Consider the following 19,557-nt stretch of genomic DNA (forward strand, 5'->3'; position numbering starts at 1 on the left):
CCACCTCAAGACTCCGCTCCAATATAGAAGCATCAAGAAATATGGACCAATAGGCTTTCTACAAACACTTCTATTCAATACCCATTGTTTCTGTTCTGTCTTGTGTTGATACTTTTAATACCCTATTAATATCCCCTCCTGTTCTGTCTTGTGTTAATGCCACATCACCCTTCCCACCTCACTCAAATGTAGATATAAAATCAGAGATACGTTCTAATCAGTTGTGTATTTGTGAAGTCTTTGAAAATGTAATAAGTTTTACGAAACGCGCCCGTGTCGCGTCAGACTAGAAATAAAAATGAATTTTGGAGAAGTGATTTTTGATTTACCTCCAACAGTGAAGCGTAATGTACGAAAGATTGAGAAAATTCGTGTTAGAATTATTAATCTTACTTTTTCGGTCATATTTAATAATATATGTCTACAGGAAAGACTGCTACCAAAATATACTAATATATATATATATATATATATATATATATATATATATATATATATATATATATATATATATATATGAATGAGATTAGATTAGGTGGTTATAAATAGGAGCTGCCTCGTATGGGCCAAAAGACCTTCTGCAGTTACCTTCATTCTTATGTTCTTAAATATCAGAATGTTATTTAAGTAGAATAGTAGTAGAATTCTCCTTAAAGTATATAGTTGCTCTAGAAAAACAGATCTCGTCAAGACTACCGTATTTACAAAAAATAAAGCTAAGAATATAAAACCTGAGCAACAATAAGCAGACCCTTTTCTACACTGTAATAAGAGCGTCAACAAAACTAAAGAGTGATCACACATTCTGGACTGTGTTCGGCGGCAACCACAGTTGCTTACTAACCAACCAGCAAGAATAATTTGGTGTTCTTCATACCAACAACAACAAATTATACCTGCTGGTTGGTTACTAAGCAATTGTGGTTGCCGCCGGCTTCCTGTCCTTGTCGAGGCCACTAGAAAGATAGTGCCCCCAGGTAAATTCAGATAAAATAATATTCTTCCATATGTTTATAGGAATTAAGTCCAACGCCAAATCAAGCGAGATATAAAATGTGAGAGTCGAACAATTTCTGCAGGACGAGCGCAAATCTCCATTTCTCTTCTCCTTGATGTGATGACTTATATTGAATTTTGTAACTAGCTCATCAAGATTGTAACTTGCTTAGCTAAATGAATTGTGGGGTTCAGTCCCTGAGCCCATTATGTGCCTCTGTAACCCTTTCCACTACCGCCCACAAGATGGGTATGGGGTGCATAATAAATGAACTAAACTAGAACTCTTCTCCTTGAGCATGGGAGCAAAACTTCCCTCTCTTGTTATAATTATAATTTATATAGAACACTTCATGCATACGCGATAATCAATGCACAATCGATAAAGTCAAAGGAAAACCATATAATCAAAGTTTTATAAGTTTAAAGGGTTAGTATTATGGTTAGAATTTTTAAAATTTTGGTGTGCTCGGACATGCAGTTTCTGGTATGGCTAAATAATAATAATAATAATAATAATTCAGTCTAGTCATATATATGGTATTCCGAGATTTTTATAGGGGTAACATTAGCATTATTACATTTTTTCGCGCTAATCCCGACCCAATAGTAATTATTATTATTATTATTATTATTATTTTGAGATATATACAAGAGTTGTTACATTCTTGTACAGCCACTAGTACGCGTAGCGTTTCGGGCAGGTCCCTGGAATACGATCCCCGCCGCGAAGAATCGTTGTTACAGCCAAGTACGCATACCCAAGTACCAGTTAAACAGAGGCTACAGTTAAGGAATTGCGCCCAGTAAATCCTCCCCGGCCAGGATACGAACCCATGACAAAGCGCTCGCGGAACGCCAGGCGAGTGTCTTATCACTACACCACGGAGATTGTTAAAGATTGAGAATTATAATGATAAATGATTGATAAAGATTGAGAATGATTGATAAAGAATTACTGGAAAGATTGAGCGAAGCTAGTCTCTTCCAACCTCAAAGAGAAACATTTCCAATTATAAATATAGATAGACATGAAAATAACAAAATATGAATGTATGAATCACAAAGGCAACATAACTCACCTGAAATACTTTCGAAATGCTGGAGCACGCTCTTGTATATAAAAGCATACTGTTCCTGAAAAGCAAAATTCAACTAATAAAATATTCGTTTTAAATGTACAAAAGGTTATGTCTGGCTAAATAAACAAGTACGCTACGTATGTCTGGTTATATAAGAATCAAATATTGAATTTAATATTAATTTTGCATCATCTTGTGTGTAAAGCATACCACCAACAGCATATGCCACATCCCCCACCCCCCTCCTACATGTATCCAGACGCAGCTGGGACTACGTAACTGTCTCAAGTGAACAGACTATCAAACAAGGATTAACATCTTACAATCTTGGAAACACCCTTCTCGTGCTGCCCCAATTAAGTAGCTAGCTGTAGCTTGCGGTCTAATAATAATAATAATAATAATAATAATAATAATAATAATAATAATAATAATAATAATAATAATAATAATAATAATAATATTTTATTTACAAGAAGGTTTAATGGGTTGGTGAGATCACATTAGTGAAATTTTTACATTCTTGCACAGCCCTCTAACACGCATAGCGTTTCTGGCAGGTCCTTAATCTAACATATCAGGTAAGATGACAAATTACATTGTAGCAAGGTTTTATATCAGCAATATAAATTGACACATGTGATTACACTAGCAATATAAATTGACACATGTGATTACACTGGTAAAGATTAAGTACTTAATTAAACTTAGGTACTAATATTGGGGAAGTGGGTAGTACAAGATACAGTGAGTTTGAAGCACGAGGTAGGAAACTATGAGGATGAAATTAGATACTTTTTTTTTTGAACAGGGCATAGGTTGGACAATTTTTTAATTCATCAGGGAGTGAGCTCCAAAGATTGGACCCTTTTATTTGCATGGAGTGTTTACACAGATTTAGCCTGACTCTGGGGATATCAAAGAGATATTTATTTCTGATGTGGTGATCATGGACCTATCAAGAAAAAGTGTTCAGATAAAGATTAGCATTTAGGAACAAGTTGTCTGAAGACAGAGTTTTTGTAAACCTCTAATAACAGATTTTTGTTGAGTAATGATAGGCTTGAGATAATCTGCAGTGGTTGAACCCCATGAACAGATACCGTATGTAAGATAGTCTAGTGAAGCTTTGAGAAGTGCACAATCCTTCTGTGACCCATGCTACCGAGAGTCAGGACCAAAATCTGTCTCTGTGAAGTGAGAACAGCTTGGGAACCAGGGGTTGGGTCATAAACAGAAATTCCTGATAAATTACCTATTGGGTGGTCGGCCGCCCCCGCAACACATCGTGACTCTAGGGAAACAACCTGACAACACACGGCGAGCAGTCTGGACTCGCCTTCGTGAGCTAGCAGTAATATCGTCAGTGCCTCTCCTTTCTTGCTTTGGTTTGTTCGTGATAAACAAACTTACTGTGAGTGTTGACGCGTGTTTGTGTAGCTTTTGTCTGGGAATATGTGGTGAACTAAAGATAGGCGAAAGACCAACAACCTGCTGCCTGAAGAGATGAACAAGACATGATCGTTGCCTCGGACGAACACCACCTTGCAGCCTTGGCTGCCACAAGTTTCCTCCACCTGGTGGGATCTTAAGACCTGCATATATTACATATAAGTAGTGTTGACAATTCCTGTAGCGGAAGTTACGAGAGAGATCATTGTTTTCTTTTCCATTTATGTTTAATTCCACCCACATAGCGTGTTTTCTCTATATGTCGTTTCCTTTTTCCCATCCAGATACGGATTCAATTTCCTTCCGTGCGAGATGGTTTACGAGTGATTTCTCCCCCCGGGTAGTGAGTGATACCTTTTTCCGAAGCGTGACTTTTTGTTGAAGAGTTTGATACACTAGTTGTGTGATTGCGAATACAATACTTAGCGACTGGCCCAGATTCCCGAACGTTTTGGTGACTAGCGTTTTGGCCGGATGCATATGTACTTGTGTTACGTAGCTATTCTTCCTGCCATTGTTGCAGTAGCGGTAGATCTGTGCCTTAATAGCAGAAGTTTTGGGCATATTTCTGGGCTGGTAGATTGTGGCCTAGTGTGTCGTTGCCTTGTTATCCAGACGCTGAGGCCCCAGGCTGGCGAGGGGGTTCTTACTATAGAGTCCTCTTAATGCTGGCGCCTTTCCTCTCCTCAGCCTGCTCTGGCCGTGGTTTGACGATGTTTTTTTTCCCCCGGATGCATCCCACAGCACTTGTCTAACTACCGGGTTCCTAGTTAGTGCTAGATTCACTGAGGCATAAGTTTTTTTATTTATAAAATAAATACAATACGAACAAAAAGACTGGAAAACAAAATACAAACATGTAACAAGAAACAGACATGAAGTAAAAAAAAAAAAACACACAAAACCCAACATTTTGTACAGTAAACAGAACAAAAAACACAAACAGGAATAAAGCAAAAAGTACAGAAAAAACATATAAAACACGCACCAAGACAAGCCATACATGGCACAGTGAAAGTACAGTATACACCGGAACACACAGACCGGGTGAGACAAACCAGACTCACACACATGCACACACACAGGAAACAAAAACCGGCACACGCAGGAAATGGGAAACAAAGCCACAACCACACCCCAATCTCACAGGAAAAAAAACAGAACACGCAGGAGCCGGCAAAAGAAACACAAAACACACACACAACACAGACACGTGAAAGCACACCACACACCGAACAGCACAAGTATACAACACAGGAAACGACATAGAAAACACACAAGGAAAAACTATAGCACAGTGCAATCAAAACACAACGCCCAAACAGGGTGAGCCAAAACCACAGATGCAAGAAATACATAAAGCAGAAAAAGCAACAATTACAGGGAGTACACGTCATTGCAGTCACAAGCACTATACATATTTATCCGGGAACTCCCGCGCCGGAAAGCGCAATCAGTAAGCCTTCCAAATCAGCATGACGTCATCGGACACCTGTCCACCAGGAGGCGCATAAGGTCGAGGCATCAGATCCGGCACCCCAGAAAGAAACCTCTTCGCCCACGTCACCCAAATGGTAGAAGAGCACCACGGGATCAGACGCACCCTGTCATCCAAAGTGAGTTCCAACGGATACGACTCACAGGCCCTATAACCCCGGAGGCCGTGACCACAGGGAAGGGTACCGCATGAGGGGGTCGAGCACTGGGTGGCGTACTAGGTCTGTCACAGGGAGCCGCACTGGGCTCCGTACGGGGGCTTCTCACCGGAGGGATCCGCAGGGGACGTAGGCGCGCCAGGACCTCCACCACCGGGCACCCAACTCGCCACTCGTTCCCTTGGACTCGCCACTCGTCTCCTTGGACTCGCCACTTGTTCCCTTGGACTCGCCACTCGTTCCCTTGGACTCGCCACTCGTTTCCTTGGACTCGCCACTTGTCCCCTTGGACTCGCCACTCGTCCCCTTGGACTCGCCACTCGCTCCCTTGGACTTACCACTCGTTCCCTTGGACTCACCACTCGTCCCCTTGAACTTGCCACTCGTCCCCTTTGGCTCGGCACCCGTCCCCCTTGGACTCGCCACAGAAGCAGAGGCCTCACGGCGTACATCCTTCTTCAGCACCACGACGAGGTCCCGATCACCAGGGGCAACCTCCGATGGTGGGGAGCCAACATCAGGAGGTGCAGGGGTCGACACAGGAGGCAGCACAGAGCCCCCCATAGCACTATCAACCACATCGTCACACTCGGCAGCCCACTCACAAGGGGGCGACACACTCCTAGCCGTCCGAGAATGCTTGGCCACAGGTCACTGATCATCCGAACTGTCGCCTCCAACAGGAGGCACCCGAGTAGAGCCCCCCGGCCGGCTGCACCACACCATGCAAAGCTCGAGCCTGAAGCACAGCAGCCTCAAAAACAGGGGGTATAAGCCCACACCCCACAGGCGACATAGGAACTCGAATTGGAGACAGGGCAAGCAGAGCCGGTAGAGGCGAGGGGGCAGACAGAGGCGGGGGAGCAAGGCGGAGGTAAAGGAGCCGGCTGATGCGCGGAAGCCAACAGCGGGGGCGGGCCCTCACCCACCACCACCCCGACACCCACATCACCAACCGCACGTACGGGTACGGCAAGGAATCCAGGAACACCACCGGGGCAGCAGACGGCAGGGACCCATCCCCCCACCACATCATTACAAGGCGACAAGTCCGTAGCCACCAACGGGGAAAAGTCCTCTTCCTGAAACAAATTCACAGGAGCCGCCGCCACACCAGTGCAGGCCGCCGCCAGGTGCCCCTCAAGGCCACACCGAAAACACAACATGGGCTGCCGAGCGTAAAAGGCACATATGGTGTAGCCCATCGACGTGACGGACGACGGAACAGGAGACTAAAGACGGAGAGCGAGGGTCCGAGTCCCGTTCGAGATCCACCGTCACCGGTCAGAGGAGACAGAGTTCATCCGGAGGGACACCACTGCCCCATATTTACCGAAGTAACGACGAATCAGCCCCTCCGCAAACTCAAAGAGGACCCCATGAAGCGCCACATATGTGAGGGTGCAGCAACGATCAGACACAGCGATCGTACCACCGTCAGCAGGGAGGGAAAACGAGCGACCATCATGACGGGCCACAAAATTTTGATAAACAGTCGGAGAGCTGAACTTCACAAACACTCAATGGTTTGTGAGGAGCTGCACCCGACAAACATCTGCCACATTCACACGGAACATGTCCAGGATGACCACTTCCACAGCTAGGTACGACACCTTGTCAGAGAAGTCGAGACCAATCGTCTCCGAACGGCGGATAGGGAAAGGGGGGGTTTCCCATGACGCCAAGCAAACCGCCGAAGGGTCGCGTCCCCGGTCCACACACCAACAGCCGAGTCAACACCCTTGAGGTGAAAGCAAACGTGCCCAAACGCCTCTGTTCTGCCGTGGAAAACGAATCCAAGATATTTCTGTTGTGAATATATTGTTGTTTTAGATTCATCTACTCGGAACAAAAGTTCCAAGTAGCATGGGCTATGGTGGGGCCGTAGTGGATTTACCTAGCACAGAAGCGGGGCTGTAACTGGTCGTTGTGAATGGTGGCGGGTGTGTTGGTGGGGCGGCAGCTGGGGCTGTTTCCTCAGAGGGTTTGATGGTAGCCTTGGACTCTGTTTTTATTCCAACAGCCCTTCTGATTTTGTGATATATGTTTCTATGGCCTTGGCTTGGGAAAATCTGAGCCCTTTGTACCTAGTGCTCCTTTCCAATTTCGTGTTCCCGGAAAATTAAGTAATGAATATAATGAAGCAATTTTAGGGGGGGAACACTGGTTTTCTGCTCTGATCTCTTCTTTCCTACGAGGTGTTCACCTGAGAAAACTATCATCTGCTGGGTTTGCTTCAGAATGTCTTAATTCAGGTTGCTCACCTTTTTTTTATATTCATTATTTATATGCAAGAAGTACATTGGGTTTGTGAGAGTACATAACATTGGTGCTCTTACATTCTTGCGAAGCCACTAACATGCATATGCGTGTTCATCTATCTTTCTATTCAGTATTTTCGCTTATCTTTCTATTCAGTATTTTCACTTATCTTTCTATTCAGTACTTTCGCCTATCTTTCTGTTCAGTACTTTCGCCTATCTTTCTATTCAGTTTTCTGGATATTGTGTGGATCTCTGATGCCAAAGTCCTCTAGCCGCAAAGAAAAAAACAGATTCTGGCGCTTGTCCTGGGAATAGGAAAGTCAACGAATATAAATTGGAAATAAGATTGTTATTTTATGTAACAAAACACCGCGCAACATAATAGACGTAGGATCGCTTCAAATTTAGATTTGACAAATATATGAATGAATTAAGCGTGAAATATAAGTACGAATACTAGCTCCTTTATATTTAGATAGGAGTTAGTATGAGTCAATAGGCTTTCTGCATTTTCCTTATTGTTGTTTTTATAAGGTGTAAGGTGTCTTTATAAAAGCCTTCAGACGTGTAGGATCCTGCCAATTAGAATGAAGAACGTTTTTTAACTATAGGGTTCAGGTCAGACGACTTCTAACTTGTTTGCAGGCTAATCCCGGAACACAGTCGGTTAATAGATTTACAACCAGATCACGATTTATTTCTGGGGGTTTAGAAGTATTCATGTGTGAATGCTGATTTGTTTGTATCTTTACAAACTACAAAATAGACCTACTCTGTTTACCATAAATCTACCTATAGTAAGTGGTTACTGATGTCTGATGTTAGCATACCATCAACATATTGTTAGTAGTACACCTTTGTTTAACAAGTACAAAACTAGCTAAAATTTGTGAATAACAGCGACAATTAGACTAAAGACTAACCTGAGTCTGAACCATGTTGGGGCGGTGGACACGCATCCTGAGGGTGCAGTAGAAGATGTCGACGCTGTGGGAGTACTCCATCTCCGTCATGAGGCAGTACACGGCAATGAAGGTTCCCGTGCGCCCCACACCAGCACTGTCAGGGCAGGGTATACTTAGTATGGAATTTTAATACATTTCCTAATAACTTGTTTATTTTGCAAAACTAAAAAAACGCTTCAAGCAAAGCATATCGTCCTATCTGCTAACACATTGCTATTTTCAGATGAAATAACATAATTTAAATTCAAAATAGGATTGCATATTACACAGCAATTTGCCATTAATATTACCGAATCATAATAATAGACTTCTTCATTACTGATGCATAATTTTTAATGATTATCCCTAACAATTATTTTTTTTACTGAGTGGATCTAATTTTCCCTGGAATACGACCCGCCAAATCGTTTAACAGGGTACCCATTCACTGCTGGGTGAACAGAGGCTACAGTTAAGGATTGGCGCCCAGTCAATCCTCCCCGGCCAAAGTGCTCGCGAAGCGCCGGGCGAATGCTTTACCACTGCACCATGTGGACCGAGTTAAGAATAATTCTAAGTATTTTTTTTATTAGTGCAAGATATAAAGATATAATTACTCATTTATTTTAACTTCTATCTGACGATTTCAGTTACAATACAAATACAATACAAATACAAATATTTATTCAGGTAAAGTACATACATACAAGGTAAGATACAAAAGTTGATGGATTTATAGATAGAGCTAGTACATACAATGCCTAAAGCCACTATTACGCAAAGCGTTTCGGGCAGGAAAAACACTAAGACTAAAACTTAATACTAATTGAGATTAAAGTATAAATTGTGTTGAGAAAAAATAAGAAAAAAATGGAAAAAGGGGGGGAACATGCCAGAAAAAAACAAAAATACAATTTGGTCAACAAACAGCATTGTTTAAAATAGAAGACATGGGTTGACATTTTGGGGGTGAGGTAGGTTACATGGAGTTAATTAGGTAGTACTTAGTTTAAAGCTTAAACTGGTTGGGAGGTACAGTCTTTAACATAATTGGGAAGGTCATTCCACATTCGAGGTCCCTTGATTTGTAAAGCATTTCTAGTTTGACTAAGTCGTACTCTTGGAATATCAAATAGGTATTTGTTTCTGGTGTGGTGCTAATGGGATCTGTTACAACCTTCTAGGAAGCTTTTAAGGTCAGGATTGACATTACAGTTCAGCGTTTTATATATATAAAATACACATGAGAGGATGTGCAGGGACTTAATATCTAACATATTCAGAGATTTGAGTAAGGGTACCGAATGATGTCTGGGGCCAGAGTTAGATATTGTCCTAATAGCAGCTTTGTGTTGAGTAATTAGAGGACGTAAATGATTTTGGGTAGTAGAACCCCAAGCACAAATACCATAGTTAAGATAAGGATAGATGAGAGAATAATAGTGTCACCAGGGCAGGGCGAGGTACATAATATCTGATCTTAGAAAGAATGCCAACAGTTTTTGAAACTTTTTTTGATATATTTAGATTGTGTCCCTGGAAATTCAGCTTGCGGACAATGAGAACACCAAGGAATTTGCCATCTACTTTGTTACAAATTTGGGTATTGTTAATCCTGAGATTTATTTAATTTGAGGATTTATTGCCAAACAAAATATTGAAAGTTTTGTCAATATTGAGGGTGAGTTTGTTGGCAGTTAGCCAGTGATGGACTTTATTTAGCTCAGTATTCACTGTGACATTTAGAGCAAGGGGGGTCAGTTCCTTGTAATACGTCACGCAGTTTACTTTCTACACTGCCTTTAAAATCGTGATGTATTTCCGTGGTGAAAACAGAGGCACGAATATCGTCAAAATGCAGCCTCACCCTCCTGTAGTTGCGTTCTTCACGTGGTTATACAAACTGCGACAATCCCGGATTAGGAGATAGTCATAATCAAGTTTTATCAACTAATTATGTTCGAAGTTACGACTTTAAGCACACTTCACACCTTTGAGCCCATACTGAAAATATAAGTACACTAAAGTCTAACCTGGGCACAACAACCTAGCAAAGAATTATTTTTCTTAGAATTAGAAAATCTATTTCATAAAATTAATAAGTTACATTGTTGTATTTATTTAGGTATTTGAAAGTTATTTGTACTTCAAATTCAAATTCAAAATTCAAATGTTTATTCAGGTAAAGTACATACATACAAGGTGTGATACAAATATTGATGAATTCATAGATAGAGCTAGTACATACAATGCCTAAAGCCACTATTACGCAAAGCGTTTCGGACAGGAAAAACACTAAAAACTAAAACTTAATACTAATTGAGATTAAAGTATAAAATGTGTTGAGAAAATATATAAATAAAAAAAGGGGGAACATGGCAGAAAAACAGCAAAAATACAATTTGGTCAATAAACAGCATTGTTTAAAAAATAGCAGACATGGGTTGACATTATAGGGGTACTCGTCAAACAGAGTATGTATATGTGCATAGAAATTGGCCACAAAGTCTCTTGTGTATGCTAGGTATGCACCACTCTATCCTCCATTCAAGGTTTAATTTGTCTTGTGTTCTTCTGGACATCTTCAGCGTTGACGGTTGAAAATTATTAAAGGAGTCCGTGATGACTTTGTTTAGGTCGTCAGCACAGGCTGCATCTGTGGTGGCTATTCGTGTCTCTCCCATCTACGAATAAGTCCTACGAATAAGGACTCCCAAAGGGAGTCCTTATTCGAATTTCTACCGTCATTCATACCACAATTCGTGACCGTTGGCACGATCAAATAAATGGTCTGGTATTACAGATAGCAAATTGAGTACCCTTAAATGAAACCTATCCTAATGGCCCTTCCTCCTACTACCATAATAGGCAGTGGGAGACTGCCTATCCAACCGTATCAGCCACATACGCTTAACTCTTGGGCACACGTAGACTCGGCCCGTCTCTCGAGTTGCCACAACGGACAGAAAATGGTGTATTGAAACGATGGAACCTAATCCAATCTATCGACCATGCATAGAAAACGTAAATTATAGCTCCCCTTTATTTGTCCGTTCGGGATTTTGACATCAAAATGCGGTGTACTGTGTAAAGAGGACGGGTTGCAGCAACATCGTCCTGCTCCTTATTGTTCGACTGCATGGACCCGCCTACTGTCCATGTGCTTCCTATTGTAGATTATCTAGATGATCGTAGGTCATGCTTTCCTGGTGTCCCTCTCAGTCACTCCTAGGTCCTTCAGTTGAACCCTTGATGATGTCGCTCATTGTATGTTTCTTGCTCTCGTATACGGATCTTGAGGAATATGTAGGTCCTTTTGCTGAACCTGCGATACAGACGGTGCTGCACAGTATTCCCGGCTTGGTGCTTTCTTTTGATAATTACTTATTTACTTGAGCAGTCGGATCCTACTTGCAATTTGACCATCGCTTAAAAGTAATCAGGCTGTTTGTGATGAGATTATGAATAGAGATAAGGTCACAAGAGGTGCTGCCACCTAGTGGCTGTGGCAATGAGACTTGTGACTTGCAGTTAGGCTTTCTAGAGTTCCCATTGGCGGCAACGAGAGTCACGTGACTAGGGATCTTAAATAATTGAGCTTATTTATTCATAATATAATTTATTGTGTCGGGGGAGTGGAAAAGGCAGCTAGAGTGTATTTTTACACGTTAGGCTTATATCGAGGTCATCCCCCCCTCCCCCAAGGATAGTACTGACCCCGCCCATGATGCGACCCCACAACAAGCTGACTAACTCCTGAGTACCTACCATTCACCTGGATTTGGAGTTGCCCGCTAGCTGCCGTGGGGTGTGGGCGTCTCTGCCCCCCCCCCTCTGCTATTGTTGCCTGGTTACGTGTTGACGTGGCGAGCTTGACATGGGAGGCCATCTTCCCCCTGTTGTGCGAGTGAACTCCGTGGGCCTAGAGTTCACTGGTCGTGCTGGATATACGGAAATCAAGTTGGTTATGTATGATATGCTCCGTATCCCAGTGATGGCCATCTACGGTGTTGAGCTTGTAACTGCCCACTGGGTTGTTCTCAAGTTCGTGAGGGAGGAGGAGTACCGTGACTTCCTCCAACGTTATGAGGGGCATTCGTTGCCGTTGCCGGGTGGTGCCGGCTCTGTGTCCATCTCGGACCGTAGTGGTGCCCTGACTTATGTCAGTGTGCATGAGGCGCCCCTGGAGTTTCCCGAGGACCTCCTCCGATGTTACTTCCAGAGGCTTGGTGTGGTCGTCAGTGTGCGGGTGAACACGCTCTCCTCAGGGAGGTATGCAGGTAGGCGGATGAACATTCACACCTTGGGGATGCGCCTGCGGTCGGATATTCCTTCTTCTGTCCGGCTTATGGGGTACTACGTCCAGGTGTACTATGCCCGGCAACCCCGTACCTGTTTCCGGTGTGGCCTGTTGGGGTATCAGGTTGCCGGGTGCACTGCGGCTCCGGTTGCTCCTGTCAACTTGTTCCGGGAAGAGGATTTCCCGCCACTCCCTCTGGAGGAGGACTCTGGGGGTGAGGAGGTGAACGTCCCGTTAGCTGGTGAGGCTCCCCCTGCGTCGCCCGACATTCCTCTGGTTGTTGCGGACCCTCCTCCAGGTATTGCAGTGCCGTCGGATGGTCTACCTGCTCCTGTCGATGTCCCCGCTGCTCCCGTGGACCTTCCTGGTGCTCACTGTGAGGCGTCGCCGTCTTCTCCATCGGCTTCAGCTGCTGCGCCTGGCCCTGTGTCCTCGCCTCGGGTCCCGGCTGTGCTGGGTGCTGGGGTGGCTGCGGAGCCTCCTGCTGTGTGTGGCCCAGTTCCCCCTGTGGTAGAGGCTGCTGCCGTTCTGTGTCAGGCGTCGGTTCGTCCGGCTAGTGGTGCCCGTGTTTCTGGGTCTGCTTCCGGCCAGAGCCCAAACGTTCCCGGCGTTCGTCTTCTGACTGGGCCAATGTTGGTGACTTCAGCGACTGTGGGTCTTCGGGTGTTGACGGTGTGGATTCGGATGCGTCGATGTCTCTGCAGTTAGTGGTGGCAGAGGTCCCTGTGCCTGCTTGTGCTGGTGCCCGTGTCTCGGACGTGCCTTCTGTTCCTTCTCCGCCAAGGGACTCTCCGCAGTGGGGGGTGGTGGCTTCCGCTGCCAGGGATGGTGTGGATGCTGGTGCTGGGCGTGGCCTGGTAGTGACTTTACGGAAGGATGCGTGCCGTCCAGGTTCCCAGGTCTGGTGGTGTGCCCGTGGCCACAGGTGCCCCTGTGGTGGTGCCCTCTGTCAAGTTCACTCGTCTGAGGATGGCCATTGGGGCCCTAAGGGACGTGTTGCCGGCATCTGTGATGCCGCCGGGTCACTGGGCAGTGATTGCCGAGTTACTGCTGTTTGACGAGCCGGAGAACTTTCATGGTGGGCAGGTTCCCATGATGTGGGGGCGAGTGGCGACTACTCGCCTCATAAGTAATACCATCTGGGTCCCCTATTTGCGGGTGTTTGTTGCCAGGGTTCCGGATGTTATGGCGTTCCCGGTGGATGAACAAGACCCTTGGCGGTGGCTGCTCTGGGAAGCGTTCCATGTCTGGTTCCCACAGGTGCGGTTCCCGGGCAAGTATGTCCGCTGATTTCGATTGATTGATGAAGATTAAGCCACCCAAAAGGTGGCACGGGCATGAATAGCCCGTAAGTGGTGGCCCTTTTGAGCCATTACCAGTATCAAGAGCTGATACTGGAGATCTGTGAAGGTGCGATTGCACCCTGCATGACGGGAGATGTCTCCCTTGTGAATGTGTTAAGATGAAGATGAAGCCACCCAAAAGGTGGCACGGGCATGAATAGCTCGTAAGTGGTGGCCCTTTTGAGCCATTACCAGTATCAAGAGCTGATACTGGAGATCTGTGGAGGCGCGACTGCACCCTGCGTGACGGGAGATGTCTCCCGGACCAAGTGATGACCAGATGGTGCCGCTGATTTCCTGTTTATTTGCTTTATGTAGTGCTGTATGCCCCTCAGGCTGTTTGTTTGACCTATTGTATTATGTACCCGTGCCTCTCCCTTTGTTTGTTGCGAGGCCGGTAGTTTGGTGTGCGTGTTCTTGTTAATGTATTTGTGTTTGTGTTGTTACTCTGCCCTGTGTGTTATATTTATGCCTTACATGTTGTATTGTTTTTTTATTTTTATTTTGTTTTTCCTTTGTTTTTATCTATGGCTTGTTGTATGTTATGTTCTCTTGCGTTATGCTTCATGGTGTGCTTGTTTGCCGGTCCTTCAGGCCGGTGCTTCTGTTTGATTTGTTTCATATGTTCCTAATGTTTTGTTTTCTTGTTTATATTTGCTAGCTATTGATTGCTTGTTTATATTGTTTTGTATTTTGTGTTATGTTCTTGTATTGCTGTCTGCTGTGTTGCTCATGCGTTTATCCAGTTGTGCTACTTGTTGTACTGTGCTGTCGGTCCTTCTGCCCGGTGTTTTTTGTTTAGTTTTGTTGTGTTTCCTATGTTGTTTTATTGTATTTATTGTATTTCACTTGCATGCTTGCATGTAAAAAAACAAAAAATCACCTGGATTGTATGGGTCTCGAACCGTGGATACTCACGGGTGGGGGAGCTGAGTGGACAGCGCTCGGGATTCGTGGCCCTGAGGTTCTGGGTTCGATCCCCGGTGGAGGCGGAAACAAATGGGCAGAGTTTATTTTGCCCTGATGCCTCTGTTCACCTAGCAGTAAATAGGTACCTGGGAGTTAGACAGCTGCTACGGGCTGCTTCCTGGGGGTGTGTAACAAAAAAAGGAGGCCTGGTCGAGGACCGGGCCGCGGAGACGCTAAGCCCAGAAATCATCTCAAGATAGCTCATACAGTCCAGGTGAATAGAATGTTTATTTCCACAGAAGTGTGGATGGCAATTTACCGGAGTACGTACTTACTGCGTGGTGAACGGACCCATAAGGTGAAGAAATGCGTCCAACCATTTACGGGCTCACCATAGCCCGTGCTACTTGGAACTTTTTGTTCCAAGTAGCGAATCTTAAACAATAACAACAACAGTCTAACCAGTTCTGTCTCGTCCGTGATTCGAACCCGGAATTCTCGATTGTGCGTCGAGAACGAACCCGACTGTACTGATGAGACCCCGAAGACGGACTGACCTCTATTTTTTTCCAGTTCATGATGGAGTCTCCAGTTTCTGTAAGGCTACTTATATGACCATGTAGGGACACTATGGCTGGGCTGTGACCCAGGTTCCATATGTGACGGATGTCGAGCGCTCTCTTGACCCATGGACTCACCAGAACGACTCGCTAAGGAATTGGTGCGTTGAGCGCCCTCAGAGCTGTTAATTTGTTATTAAGATTTCCTCCCCCCCCCCAACCCAAAAAAAAAAGAAAAGATACGAAACACATGATCTAAAAGTTTCAGGATTTTAATTTTTTTTACTGTAATACAAACCCACTTTTACCTCGCCGCCAGTCCAACCAGGGGCGTGTGTTGTCCTTCAGATAGACCTTTTATTCATTTATTCACTTTATACTAAACAAAATTACTGTTTATGCATTTGGTAATTCACTGGCATTCTTTATCCGGCCTTAACTAACGTGGCTCCAAAGCTTGGCAGTTGAGTTAGTCCCACTCAGTCTCATAAATTCAGAACACGAAACAATGGTTATAAACTGAGCAGGTTTAGGTTCAGGAAAGACCTGGTAAGTACTGATTTGGAAGCAGATGTGTTGAATTATGGAACAAATGACCGGGTACCATAGTATAGGCTTGCGACTGAGTTTAGGTAGATATAAATAGGTGTTGTCGCGTATGGGTTAATAGACCTGCAGTTTCCTTTATTCTAATGTTCATATATTCCTGTATTTATATTCATCCTGTACTATATACACTACAACACTAACCTGCAGTGAACCAATATGGGTGACCTCTTAGGAGGCACTGAAAGCTTAACAGTCTTGACAAAGCTGAGTAGCTGGTCAGGAGTGCTGGGGCAGCCCATGTCCGGCCAGGCAATGTACTGGTACTGTTGCACACTTCTTGACCCGTGACCTTGCTGCAGGTGCAATCAACATTCATTACTACATGTTTGTCATTTCATAAATATATTTTCTCAATGACACGCATTTGGCCCAATGAATCTAAACTTCTGATGCTTAGCAGTTGGAAAGTATATTATAATTGTTTTGCTCATCTTTGCTTAAAGGCGTCATGAACACGAATATCGCAATCACCCACATCCAAGATCAGAGATGAAGAGAACTCTGAATCTCTATAGGGTTAATTATATCTGTACTCGAACACTACCGAGGTGATAGCCACTACTAAAGTAACACTATTACATAACCTTGCTGACAAAATTCTTACCTTGGTGAGCTTCATCTTTCGAGAGATGTAGCCTCCTGGCAAGTTAGGCATCTCTTCCAAGGTGTGAACTATGAGTTTCTCCACGGGGTAGGTGATGGGCTCCTCAGATGGGTTTGGCCAGTATTTACTGCATTTGTCCTGAACAAGAACATTGTGAATGAAACATTTGCAGCTGACGGTCAAATAATTCGGATTTCCTTTTCTTTCCCTCTTGCATCACTGGAGAGGACTCAGAGGAGACTTGACCAAGGCGCACACAATACTCCAAGGTAGCGACAGGGTGTTACAAACACATGTTGCACTCATGTACACACGGTGAGATACGCCGGCCCGGGGATACCATTCTCTCTCATGCCAGCTACCCAAATCTAGTTGTTATTCTTATCATCCCTCTTACAGTCTGAGGGAGTGTTTCCACCCACACAGCAATTACAAAAGTGTATAATTGTTATAAGTATTAGTTTTTAAGCAGTAGTGGATGTTGGAGGGAGGGAACACATGGAGGAGGAACACAACTAACAAAAGGCCTATCAAAAAAATATTTTGTTTTTTGTACACTATGCATCAAAATTTGTGTCCCTTGGTAGGAAGTATTATTTTGTAATTTCTTATGCCTCTAAAGTATAGAAAATGGCTATTATTCTCCTCAAACATTGCTTTGACCTTTGTCTCTGACAGCTTAGTGAAGACGTCTTGAAGGTAGGTGAAGGCTGCCGACTCCTGTGGCAGTGTGCTACGCCTCTAGATAAGGAGTCGGCAGCCTTTGAGTAACCATCAAGACGTCTTTCCTAAGGTATCTGAGGCTAAGGTCAAAGTCAATTTTAAGGGGAATAATAGTAATTTTCTATGCTTTCGAGGCATAAGCAAATATTAAATAATACTACCCAGGGACACAAATTGTGAACCATAGCGTAATCTCTGTACAAAATCAAAATAGTGTTTAGTTAATTTATTATGCACCCTATACCCATCCTGTGAGCGGTAGTTGAAAGTCACAATTCATTTAGCTAAGCAAGTTACAATCATGATGAGCTAGTTACAAAATTCAATGCATTTGATAGGTCTTTTGTTGTTTTCCACTAAATACTCCTAATGCACAATCACCTCATGCCTGCCTACCTTGTTCATTTGAGTACACTGGGTAACCATGACAATGACGCGGATGTTCTTCTCCCACACCATCCTCCAAAAGTCCTTAGTGGTGTTATCCTTTGGGCCCTGAGAGGCAATGAACTCCTTGGGAATCTTGTAGCCCTGGGTTAAGTAAAGTTATTATGAAACAAAGTGTGTGCAGGATCAGTTTTTTTTTTTTTAGATATATACAAGAGTTGTTACATTCTTGTACAGCCACTAGTACGCGTAGCGTTTCGGGCAGGTCCCTGGAATACGATCCCCTGCCGCGAAGAATCGTTTTTTCATCCAAGTACACATTTTACGGTTGCGTTAAACAGAGGCTACAGTTAAGGAATTGCGCCCAGTAAATCCTCCCCGGCCAGGATACGAACCCATGACAAAGCACTCGCGGAACGCCAGGCGAGTGTCTTACCACTACACCACGGAGACTGCAAACAGTTAGTTACACTCGTGGGGTCCCGTCTCTCCGTGTGTGTATTTGTCTGTGTACATATGCATATGTACACATCTTTGGGTAGATGCAGAAAGACGAACATTATTAAATGTATTCCGCAATTTTATCTTGATTATAAAATATACCCAGCCAGATTCTCCATTATAAATAGGCAAAGCTATTTTGCTCTTGAAATTTACCTCATTTCCAGTCTGGGAGAATATATCGTCATGGCTTAATTTACACATATACTAAGGGACGCACTTGCCTTGTTGAGACTATGCCTACACGTGTGTTTAATCATGCAAAACAATGATTTACTAATGTTTATGAGGCAGAGCGCCGACCAAGCGAGCACTAGAACACCCTACTCACATGTCCTGGATACTCCATCTGTCAGTATTAGGCTCGCTGCTCGAATTTAAAACTATAATTTTGTTCTATATCTGTACATCTGTCCACAGTCCAACCACAGCTGTAATGATCTTTATAAATCACCGACAAAGGTTCTAAAAATGTATTTGCATCTATATTATTCGATATATATATTTAAAAGTGATTACGTGTAATTTTATCTTAGTTAATAATTTACTGAAATTGAGTGTAAACTCAATTCAAAATGTTCAACTATTTATGATCAAAGTTTTCTTCATTTAAGTTGGTATCAACATTTTTTTTTTTTGCTTATAAAGCAATCTGTTATAATGAGTCGATTCAAATATACAAATAATAACCTGATTAACTGAGTGAAACATAAAATATAAAACCTGATGTATCATGATGTTACCTTGCGTTGATTCCGAGGGTCAAGGTCCCCGCGGCCCGGTCTCTAACCAGGCCTCCTGCTAGGAATAAACATGTTTAAGCGAGCACAATAGTTATGTTAAGAGATGATACTGACGTGTATGTAAGAGGCGTTGATGTAGTCGCTGCAGGGAATGTTCTCCAGCTCTCTCAACACCACCCTCGAGTTGTCATCTGCAACACAAATCAAGCAACCCGAGAGTGTTAACGGTACTGAAAGGTTATAAGGTTTAGTTTTCCAAATAAAAATAACTTGAAAATTGAGTCTGCCAAAGATATTCTAGTTATTATTTGACACTATTATAACCTAAAATTATCAGTATTCTAGACAATATGCCACTGAATGAACAGGTGAGCCATGACATTGGAGTGACTAGGCTGTAGGTGAGGCCTTTTCTAAACTGGAGTGATACGAGCACCTTTAAGTAAATGTATGAACATGCTAAATATGCACTACATGTTGCATAT

General features: G+C 43.6%; 1 protein-coding gene across 2 annotated transcripts in view; it reads right to left on the reverse strand.

The window, feature by feature from the left end:
- The window catches only part of LOC123763529 (receptor-type tyrosine-protein phosphatase epsilon), a 104,717-nt gene that overhangs the window by 8,722 nt on the left and 76,438 nt on the right, over positions 1-19,557 (reverse strand). For both annotated transcript variants that reach the window (XM_069304627.1, XM_069304628.1), the window contains 6 exons: positions 19,187-19,263; positions 17,838-17,972; positions 16,719-16,856; positions 16,256-16,407; positions 8,373-8,508; positions 2,079-2,133 (listed from right to left, as the gene is read on the reverse strand). In XM_069304627.1, the coding sequence (XP_069160728.1) occupies positions 2,079-2,133; positions 8,373-8,508; positions 16,256-16,407; positions 16,719-16,856; positions 17,838-17,972; positions 19,187-19,263 (693 nt within the window). The remainder of the gene's footprint in view (positions 1-2,078; positions 2,134-8,372; positions 8,509-16,255; positions 16,408-16,718; positions 16,857-17,837; positions 17,973-19,186; positions 19,264-19,557) is intronic.

The sequence above is a fragment of the Procambarus clarkii genome, chromosome 52 (assembly GCF_040958095.1).
Source record: "Procambarus clarkii isolate CNS0578487 chromosome 52, FALCON_Pclarkii_2.0, whole genome shotgun sequence".
In the NCBI taxonomy this organism is placed as follows: Eukaryota; Metazoa; Arthropoda; class Malacostraca; order Decapoda; family Cambaridae; genus Procambarus; species Procambarus clarkii.